The following is an 11,216-nucleotide window of genomic DNA, read 5'->3' on the forward strand; positions in this document are numbered from 1 at the left end:
CACAACGATCAAAAGTTTGAACGTTTTGCGAACGCACATCAAATGGAGAATTTATTTATTTTAATTAAACCTTCGTGCAAAAGGAGGGTGGATGGGACGTCGTGGTTAGGGTGGGTCTCCAATTCGCAGCAACCTCCAAGCGGTGAGACCCGGGAAATCATATTTATTTAATATACAATATATAATTTTATCATTGCAATTATATATTTATATATTGTTGATACAATTATATATTTTATAGGAAATAATATGAGCTAATTGGCTGCGAGCGCGATTATATTTTTGGTGATTAATTTTTTATTTGTTGAAGATTGTGGTTAATAATATTTTCGTTTCAATATTTAAAATTGAAAATTATAAGATATTATATATATATATATATATATATATATATGTATATGTAGTGAAAAATATTATCTTTTAAAGATATATATATATATATCTTTAAAAGATAATATTGTGTATGTAGTTTGAATGTAGTTTAGTAGATGGCGTTGTTGTTATATTTGTTGGTCGATTTTCAAAATTTAGTTTAGAGAATCCCGTAAGATGTCTCATTAATTTGTTTCTTGTCGGTACTTTTTTTTTATGTTCTTGTAACACACTAGTGATGGCGCTATTTTCCGAATATTTATGAATGTTCATTTAGTTCTTTCTGTGTATGAATATATTTTATTTTATTTTTACTTTTTTAATTTTTTAATTATCAATATTTTATATTTTAATGATAATAAATATATGTAATATTGATATATATATAAAATAATATATTTATGTCTCGTATAATTATATAGCAATTTGATTGTGATATTGCATATTAAATTTTTTTTGCTATTTTTTGTTTTTTGTTTTGCAAAGCATTAGTGATTGAATGTTTTACTAATCTAATATTACGCATTATTCATGAGAAATGTTTTTTCATATTTTTAATTGTTATATTAATAATAAATTAAATTTAGAATATATTGCATTTGTTGTATATATGTATTGTCTATCAGATTAATTTCTTACCTTATTTATCACTGAGTTGTAGGACACCAAATTTTTTTTTTTGCGATCTTATTCAATGAAGATTCATAGCGTATGTGTAAATATTTTTTATTTTTATCTTTCGATGATGAGGTAAATGTAGTTTCTATATAAACTTATCGTATGGACTATAATAAATATTTTTTTTTTGTTTTGAAATCAATTTTTTTAAATGTGTGACATAAAGTTCCACAGGTCATGTTTTTCTTTTGTCATAGATTACATATGGGAATTTTCTGTATGTACTCTTTGTATTCTATCTGTAGTAACAAAATAATAAACTTCTTGTCGATAAAATAGATTATCCATTATATATTACAGATTTCTTCAATGCAACAGATGTTAAAAATGAAAAATATAAAATAAATTACAAATATATTGTGTGTTTTTATATATTAATAGGTTAAAAAAATTCAATTATCTCTAAATCAATCCAAATTATATGAAATCATTATAGAGAAATCCAATAAAGTCTTTGTTGTTTCTTTTGTATCTAAGCAACACTATACTGCATATCAGGTACATGTAAAATATTCGAGTGCACAAGTATTATGGATTGCGAACGCGAAAGTGAAAAAAGTAATACGTTTTCTATTGCGTTTTGAAATGTACGCAACTAATTCACAACGAGTGTGCAATAATTTATCCGAGCAACAACAAGTTAAACTACAGAAGATCAAAGAGCTGACAACTATTTTAAAGGTTGATTGCAAGCATTAAAAAATTGTTTTTCAAACCTATTATAATTATTTATTCTACAGGATACAGATAAAAATTTGACTATTTGTGAAGAAATATTGTCAACTTATATAAGGAAACGTTTAAGGGTATGTGTAAATTATTTCATTCCTTTTGTAATATGTAATTCCGTTTTTTTTTTATTGATAAACATCATGAATAATAATTATATAGTTAATATGATGAATACGATGAATAATTTAAAGAACAAAATTGAATGATAAAATCAGACAAATATTGAGTGAAATTATTTTACTATGTAAATTATATATATTTTATTTATTTATATTATTTGGGTATCCAAAGTTGTGTTATTTCAGTCTTAAAATTGTAATGTACATGATACTCAATGTATCATTACAAATTTAAATTAAATTAATGTATACTTGATTAGTGCAAAAATTTAAGTAATAAGAAGAATTGTGTATTATAAAATTATGGAAACATCTTAAATGATTTTTTTCCAATTTACCATCCTTTGTACCATCCGCCGTATCCACGATATCCAATATATCCACCATATCCACCATATCCACCATATCCACCATATCCATGCCCATATCCACCATAACCAAATCCATGACCATAATATGGCCAACCTGGATACCATCCTATGGCATACCTAAAATGATATTTTATATATATTTTTATACAAAAAACATTATTATTTTCATTCTTTTATATTACTTCAGATATTCTTGTAAAAAAAATGAAGATTGTATATATTATAAATAAATATATGTATCATAATAATTTTATTATTTTAAAATATTTTAAAATTAAAATTTTTTATTATTTGTACAAACATTGATTGTACAGGTTATCAAAAATTTTTTTATTAAATCATACTTATTCATTAAAATTTTTATTTTTTTTATTATAGTCTCAAATGATTAAAAATTAAATTAAAATACACAAATATTTTTAAAAGAGCAGGAAATTAATCATGCAAAATATTTAACTTCCTATTACAAAATCTGTAAGAATCTTTGAAGCAAACGGTTATTTTTTCCGCAAAATTTAAGATTGCAAAATTTCTTGCGAAAATCTACATACCAGGGCCAACCATAATTATAATAATTCCACGGACTCCAACCGTAACTTCTTTTCGTCACTTTTTTTTCGCCAATTTCATCCTGAGAATTCGGTTGCGCTTGATTATCGGCAATTATTTTTTGCACTATGTCGCTCGTCGATTTTTCAGAGATGCTAGTTGAAGGTATAGTAGTAGCTACCCCCAAAGCAAGAATGGTCAAAAACAGCAACGACTAAAATGTTTATCTAATGTCACCAAAGCACTCTTCCGAACAAATTAAAAAAAACTGATGATACATTAATTCAATGAAACAAATTTGAAATAAAATGAAATAGATTTTTAAATTTTTTAAATTTTCTTGACATAAAATTATTCTTACCAGAAAATTCATGTTAAGCTTAACTGACAACCAACTGTGTGACCTATAGAATGAACAGTACTTTTATACCCGATATACTTTGGAATTTGTTTGTCAGGTTATATATACTCAATTCTGGATCCACATTTTCTAACGAACAAACTAGTCTCTGATACGCTTTCCATCTATGGAATCATTGCATCTCGTAACGAGTTGCATCGATAATAGATTCATCTGGATTGAGGAAAGCACAGAATTCCCAATAGAAATATCATGTAATCGAAATCTGGTTTTATTGTTTTGGTCATTGATTATGAAGATTACCATTGAGTTTCAGAAAAAAATTTTATCAGGCTAGTTTCTTGTAGAAAATATTTATTTACAGGCTATCCGTTTCTTATTTATTTATTTTATATATTTATTTGGAATAGACAAATATTTGGAATAGAAGAAATATGATTTAAAGAATTCCAATTTCATTTATATATAAACATTGTTCAAAGGAAAATTTTTTTTCTATTTTTTTCTTCTCGCTTACAATCAATTAAATCAATTTCTTTCATAAGTTGATAAAAAAAACCATACATTTCTATTCACCAAAACATACTTTTTCCAAATACTATCTTTTCCAAAGTTAAAAACTGTATCTTTATCTAACTAATAATCAAGCGCAATTACATCTAAACAATCATCATGCGAATATCGCATGTATCCTATAACAATTTCACGGTAATTTCGTCGATTGTAAAATACACTAGCTACTATAATGTTTGTCATCCGCTATTATTTACGAAAGAATCGAGATAATGAGACGAATATTCAAACCTGAGAACGTTCTCAAAAGATTTACGCATTATATCATTAATCTGATGAGATAATTAAGTTATTAACTTAATTATTAGATACGATGCTCGATCGAAACGCATTTGAAGCGAATCGACTACTATTCGAAGAGTCAAACGAAACGACAGGAACTCGATTACATAAAGATCTGAACCTTCTACCAATTCCTATCGTTGAAAACTCATGTCGTTAATTTTTTCTTCTTCCTTGATATAATAGCCTCTATAAGGTGGTTTTATCACACCGGTCCAGGAAATCGAATAGCGACACCGTTTGCTCGAACTTTCTCCGAGTGGAGAACAAGTGACATAATCGACATACTTAAGAAAGTGTGGTCAAGCAAATATCTAAACTTAGATTATTGAATAATGATATAATCGTTATCTCTTGTAATATAATACTTGATAAGTATAAAACATATTGGATTCAGTGAATGTAAATGAGCTTAAGTTACATACGGAACTGTTTTATTTTTTAATCGATTGATTTAGAATATTTTTATTATATATATAACTTTCGTTCGAATAATTTCATTAATTATTGTAAGTTGATTTATTTTATTTTGCGAAACAGAAACATAAGAAACATTTTGTACATAAGAAATAGTTTTATTTTTACTTGTTCTATAGAAATAATCAATTGAGTTGCTCTGTATGAATATTTTTAATTAGTTAGTTTTTGTATGTTATGTAATAGATAGTAAATAATAGATATTAAAACGGGTAAGGTGGAAAGTTTCAAAAGAAATTGATTCTATCGTTTTAATCTTCAAAGAAAAGTAAGACAATATGCTATGATTTTGTGCATATGCAAAATATCATAAATCATTTTGTCAGAAGAATTAGCTAGTTTAGTTAAACAATCTTTTTAAAAATTTCTTCCAAGTATATTTCTTAAATGCAGCTGCACAAATCGATGAGCATTAGCTATGCGTATAAGAGATGTAACAAAACGGTATAAATGTTAATGAATATCGTTTGACGATTTGATATAAATGAAAATATAATTTTAGACATCTAAAATTTTTAGAATTTTAAAATTATAGAATTTAAGGATTTTAGAACTTTTAAAATTTAAAAATTTTTATTTGTATATATCCTCAAATCCAAATAATTGTATTTCCTCTTTTTTTTTTCTTATTCTTTCAAGCTGAATTCAATTACATTTAAAAATATTATATTTTTTTTTTATCAAAAGAATTCGAATATTCATGTAATTATTTATAACTACAGGTGCGATTCAAATTATCTCGTATCCGCATCAAATTTATTGCAACTCATCCTATCTATCATCCGATTTCTGTGCAATACCTTCCTTTTCCATTACGATGTATCGCTTCAGTTATCTCAAATCAACGAGCGGTTCTGTGTAATTGAGGTGAAACTCGACATTTCTTTCCGATGTTATGCAAAAATCCATCCCCGCCAGTTGACGTTTCGTTTAACGACTCTTAGCTGCGACACTGGTCGTCCAGTTCTCGCGGGCTCTCGTGATACAAAAGTACTCTTCTTTAACTTAGTCTTTATCAAACGATGAAATACGTCTTCCTGTTTCATATGTTCCTCGTTGAAATTTAATTCCAAATCATAATAATTTAATTGCAAATCATAATAATTAATCATATCAAATTTTTGCGATCATATTTAAAAAAAACCGATATTATAAAAGAAGAATTCGCCAATAAGAAGATCGAGAAGAGTCTCAACATAATATGTAACGACGATTCAAAGAAGCTATAATTGAAGATGTCACGGTGTTCAACCTCGCTACCTCGTTATCATTCGATGCATAAAATATAACTTCCTAACAGAAAGTGATCGAGGAGCCATCAACGATGAAACTTAGCATGTTCCACGTTCTGTGCTACCTGGGTGTGCTGACCGCATTCGTTCTGTCCGCGAAGAGTGACTGGAAAAATCAGCCTGTTTCGAACCCATCATCAAGTATCCAAGAAACGAGGGAGAAGTCTTTAGACGCAAGTAATCCGCGGGACAAACGAGCATTAGGTCTGATTCTTTCAGGCCTGGCACAGGTTTTTGGTTATACGGTAAACCCTGTTCAAATAGCTTCGTTGCCCAATCCGGCTACCGAGTCGGACGAGACAAGAGTAGGTACTCAGTCATCTGGCACTCAAGCGAATTCCACTCAATCGAATGGGTCATCAACTACCGCAGCTCCTAGACAACGAGAGACTATTAGATTCACCGGTGTAGTGAACTTCGGGAATGGAACTGGCGTGCTAACCCAATTACAGCAATACGAGGCGTTGTTTCATGGAGGAAATGGTAATTCGACATCTGCAACAACCTCTGCATCATCGGCAACACAGTCACCCCAGGTAGATCCAAGACCTCCTCTGGTAGTCAAAATTCCTCTACCGGTTGTCCCACAGCCAGATTTGCAGCCTATACCTCAACCACCCCTGCCTGAGATCCCTCCTCAAGATATTATGCTGTCGTATCCTGCACCAATCGTCCCTGTTCGCAAGGAACAACAGATGAGAAGGAAAAATTTGACAGAGAAAGTAACTGTGCAAAATCAAACGATTCAAAGTGGAATGGATGTTCGATCGCATCCTCCTTCGACTACTGTTGTGGTTCAGACGGAAGATCCACGATGGAAGAAGGAGTATGAGGATAGGTTAACGGAATTAGAACGTAAGCAGGAGGAACAGGCTAAAAAATTGAGGGAACAGGAATGGTATAGAAATCGACAGAAGGAGGATAATTATAATTATGAAGAGGATAGAAAAGAATATGATGATCGAGGAAAACAAATAGGAGAACAACATTCTGAATGTAGAAAGGAAGAGGAAGAAACTGATAAGGGAAAGGAGTCAGAAGAGGAAGAAGATCAATCAAGAGAGAAGAATGAAGAGAAGATTCGTGAATATTCCACGAGTCAAAAAACAAAGAAGCCTGAAGAAAGCGAAGAGGAAGAGGAAGGATACCAAAATTATAAAAATGATGATGTTTATAAAAAAAATATGCCTCAGTTAAATGAAAATTATACTAGTATACAATACAATGAACCATTGCCATTAAGTGAAGATGATGAGCAAAGACGACCTGAAGATTTGCGTAATAGTTACGGAGAACCTTTGTACAATCGTGAATTGTTTGAAGATGGGTTCGTGAATTTTTTTGGAAATCAGCCACTGAGAGATATTTATAACTCTCCATTTTCAAATTCAAAAGAGAAAATCTCGGAAGAGGAGGAAGATTCGCGTGAAAATCATGAAGACAGAAGTGATGAAAGAGAAGAGGAGAATATTCCAGCGAGAAATAAATATGAAGAGTATAGTTTAGAGGAAGATATGGATACCAAAAGGAAGGATGAAAACGATTTTGAACCATCGAAAAAATATTTTACTAATGTTCAAACGAATAGCAAAAATCAGTTCGAAGAACGAGGAACGATCGAAGAAATGGAATTTGGTAAATATATGCCTTTAATTGTTCCTGTTCGGTATTTAACTGCTCCTGAAGAATTAAGAAAAGCGAAAGAGAAATCGTCATCGATGGAAAAATTAAAAAAAGATAATAATGTATTGGAGACAGGAATAACGAAGAAGATTTCAAAATTTAAAGAATCATGGCGATCAAAAAAGGAGAATTTAAAACCAATAATAGGTCTTCCGGAAAAGCCAAGACAACTTCACGAAGGCGAACAAAAGGATCTACAAATATGGCCACCACCATTCGATTTTGTTCTAGATAGTACGATTCATACCAATGTTGTTCAAGCAAAATTTAACAATAATGATAGTATAGAAATTCCTAATATTCGTCAAAAACCTGAATCTTTTAGTAAAAAGAAGGAAGAAAGACAACAAAGAAACAGAATTTTTAATAATTCAACTCAAAAAATTTATGATTCTCCCGAAGATATTTATTATCAAAGATTTAAGAATGATCATAAACATAAAATTGTTTCTGAGAAACGATTGAATAAACCAATAAATGCTGAGAGATCGAATCGTACACATTTTAAAATTGAAGTAAAAGGACTAAAGAAATTTGAACAAAATGACCATGGAAAAGAATTACCACAATTTCATGAACATTATAAATATATTTCCAATAATAATTATAAAAATACAGAACGACCAAATGTCGATGTACAACATTCTTCGAACCAGCAAATTCCAAATTCATTGCATTTTAAAAATTTTGAATCTTTGAAACATAATATTGAAAAAAATGAGCCTGTTGTAGAGGATAAAAACAAAATAAATGATAAAAATCAAATAATGCAAAATGTTCAACAAAAATCTGATCCATCAATCATTTTTGATCCTACAGAGAATTATAGTTTCTTTGATTTTAATGAAAATATACATGATTTTAATCATGGAAGAGAAAACGATAGATTGTCCGAAGTTTTTGAAAGTAACAAAAGAATTGAGAATAAAAGAGCAATTGGCTTGACTATACCGCAACAGGACGTGTATCATTATGACGAAAGTTTGACGAAATTTTCCAATGAACCGGAAAGCAAAAGCGTGAAAGTCAGAGGGAATAATTATTCGAATGGTGCTATTGCTATGAAAATGCATCAAGAACAAATTGGTCCCAGCGAATCGATAAGTTATATCAGTTATCCTAGTATTTTGTAATAATTTGATAATTTTTAAATTTATGATTTATTTGTAATTAAAATCAATAGTTATTTCAAGTGGATTTCGATATCATTTTATGAAATTTTTTTATAAAATTATATTTAACATACATTTTCTAAAATACTTTATGGAAAAAAAGTACTTAGGTGAATTTAATCATATTTCATACTTTATAATCTGAATGAAAAAATTAAAATGACATTTTTATTATAAAATTAATTAAGAAAGAATGAAATATCAAATTATGAAGTATCAAAAACATGGAAATTTTAATTGAATATTTGAATTATTTATTAAAAATACAAATATAAAAATATAAAAATATAAAAATATATTGGATTTTTTTAAGTGGTGTAAATTAATTAAATAATGTATAAAAAATTATGAATAAATTAAACATTAAATTTTAATGACAAAATGAAAATAAAAATTCATTGTTATAAAATAAAAATAAATTTTAATTTTGTTAATATGAAATCTAATATATTTTTTTTAATATGCTTTTTCTATTTATAATCTACAATATACGATAATAATGAAAATATTTTATAATATGATATGTTACAGGATAAGCGAGAAGAAATGCAAAGGAGTAAAGATTTGGAAAATAAAATGACAGAAATTTTAGAAAATTTGAAGACCCGTCTATTGGTCGAATAATATTTATTATTATTACATTGTATTATATTTATTACAATGTATTCTTATACATTTTTTTTCCTTATTTTTGTTAAAATTATTGAATTTATTTAATGGATATTATGTAGATATTTTATTCTAAATTATTAATAAAAGAATGGATTGCTATATAACAGATGCAAAATTCAAAGATATATATCTTACTTACCAATTCCTTTTTTTCTGAATTTGTGCTTCTTTGTCATCCCATATCATCCTCTGTGAAATTATTTATTTATTTATATACAATATATATAAATAAGTTAAAATTATATATATATGTATGACAAATAAATAAGTAATACTTTAATGTTCATTTTGTAATATTTTGAAATATTATTTTATTACATTTAAAAATTGAAGACTTATTTTTTTTTATTAACATCTTTGAAAAAATTTTTCGAGAATAAATGTAATTGCACAATAATCATGATTCGAATATTGATTATTGTCAAAATAATTAGATATTTCACCACTAGAGTGCAGATATATCGTGATGTTAGTGTTAGAGATGTGTTTATATTTATAAAAAATAATTTATGAAATGTGTAATATGAAATAACATTAACATTACAGATTATATTTTTTATAAAATTCAATTATTTTATAAAAATGGAAGAATTTTTACGAAACATAGGTGTAGGATTAAGACCTATTAACGATCCATTTTTTGAGGATTCATATAATGCTTGTAAAATATTTCAACGAAAAGGTGTTACTGTTGAAGATGATGAGGAATTGTGTCATGAAGTGTAACTAAAAATTCATTAAATATTTATTTATTATTCTTTCTAACCTAGAATATGTATAACCTAAACTAACCTTATAAATGAAACCTTATAAGTAGAATTGTAGAATGTAAAAATTAAAAAGAAAAATTGTCTAATAAAATGATTTATTAATTTCAGAATAAGAGAATTTCCTTGTTACGTTACTGGTTGTAAAGCTATATTTCATACATTGATTGATTTTGAAATGCACTATAATAGCAATCATCGATACGTTTGTGTAGAATGTAAAAAATCTTTACCAAATCCTAGATTATTAGATATTCATATTCAAGAAACACATGATAGTTTCTTTCAAGTTTTATCCATGAAGAAATCAATGGTAAATATAAATGCTATTATACATTATTTTTATCAAAATATTTATAAATATTTGCATCTTTTCAGTATCAATGTTATGTTTCGGAGTGTGATTTGAAATTTAATAATGCACTTGAAAGAAAGGATCATTGTATCAATATACATAAATTTCCTAAGAATTTTAGATTTGATAATACTTCACATTGTATAAAAGATAAATCAAAAGATAAAATGGATATTGATGAACCCGAATATGAAAAAAAAGAACGAAAATCCAAAAAAATACAATTAAATAAAAATCAAAAGACTAAAATGTTTGCAGCTGCAGCAAAAAATATATCATCAACAAATTCTAATACTAGTTCATTAAATTCTTCAAATATTATTACAGGGGCAAACTCATTACATTTTATTCCTAGACAAGTTCAAAAATCATATACAAAAGCACTTACTAAAAATCAAACTAATGAGAAAAATGTATTAGAAACAGCTAACATGTTAGATTTGGCTAATTCATTACCAGCTTCATGAGTATATTAGTGTATATATATATATATATATACATAAATATTTTATAATAATTAATATTTTTTTAATATTTTTTTATTATAAATTTTTAATATCACAACAATCTTTGTATGTACAATCAAACTTACAAATAATTTCTATTTTATCATTTATTTACATATTTATGACTATATTACAATATAGGATTATGTACATTAATTTTAAATTTAGTCCTGAGTTGTTTCTAATATATTGAACATTTTTATAGAGTACGTATAAAATTTATTTAAAGTTTTTAAATTTTAAGTACTACTAATT

At 27.3% G+C, this 11,216-nt stretch overlaps 4 protein-coding genes across 4 annotated transcripts; 3 read left to right on the top strand and 1 right to left on the bottom strand.

Moving 5' to 3' along the window:
* Positions 1 to 1,581: 1,581 nt before the first annotated feature.
* LOC122711054 lies at positions 1,582 to 9,308 on the top strand. The gene is made up of 3 exons (XM_043929454.1): positions 1,582 to 1,731; positions 1,791 to 1,856; positions 9,193 to 9,308. Exons 1-3 carry the CDS (start codon positions 1,636 to 1,638, stop codon positions 9,283 to 9,285), a joined length of 255 nt encoding a protein of 84 aa, XP_043785389.1. The 5' UTR covers positions 1,582 to 1,635; the 3' UTR covers positions 9,286 to 9,308.
* On the bottom strand, positions 2,236 to 3,194 carry LOC122711044 (shematrin-like protein 1). Its single transcript, XM_043929442.1, has 3 exons — positions 3,183 to 3,194; positions 2,824 to 3,035; positions 2,236 to 2,389 (listed from the first exon to the last, which is right to left on the bottom strand). Exons 1-3 carry the CDS (start codon positions 3,192 to 3,194, stop codon positions 2,236 to 2,238), a joined length of 378 nt encoding a protein of 125 aa, XP_043785377.1.
* Positions 5,504 to 8,715, top strand: LOC122711034 (trichohyalin-like). Its single transcript, XM_043929430.1, has one exon. The coding sequence runs from the start codon at positions 5,839 to 5,841 to the stop codon at positions 8,620 to 8,622; it is 2,784 nt and encodes a 927-aa protein (XP_043785365.1). The 5' UTR covers positions 5,504 to 5,838; the 3' UTR covers positions 8,623 to 8,715.
* A 531-nt stretch (positions 9,309 to 9,839) lies between the features above and the next one.
* LOC122711123 (zinc finger protein 511) lies at positions 9,840 to 11,130 on the top strand. Its single transcript, XM_043929583.1, has 3 exons — positions 9,840 to 10,055; positions 10,212 to 10,413; positions 10,479 to 11,130. Exons 1-3 carry the CDS (start codon positions 9,916 to 9,918, stop codon positions 10,920 to 10,922), a joined length of 786 nt encoding a protein of 261 aa, XP_043785518.1. The 5' UTR covers positions 9,840 to 9,915; the 3' UTR covers positions 10,923 to 11,130.
* Positions 11,131 to 11,216: the final 86 nt, after the last annotated feature.

The sequence above is a fragment of the Apis laboriosa genome, unplaced genomic scaffold, assembly GCF_014066325.1.
Source record: "Apis laboriosa isolate Shangri-la unplaced genomic scaffold, ASM1406632v1 scaffold111_cov153, whole genome shotgun sequence".
In the NCBI taxonomy this organism is placed as follows: Eukaryota; Metazoa; Arthropoda; class Insecta; order Hymenoptera; family Apidae; genus Apis; species Apis laboriosa.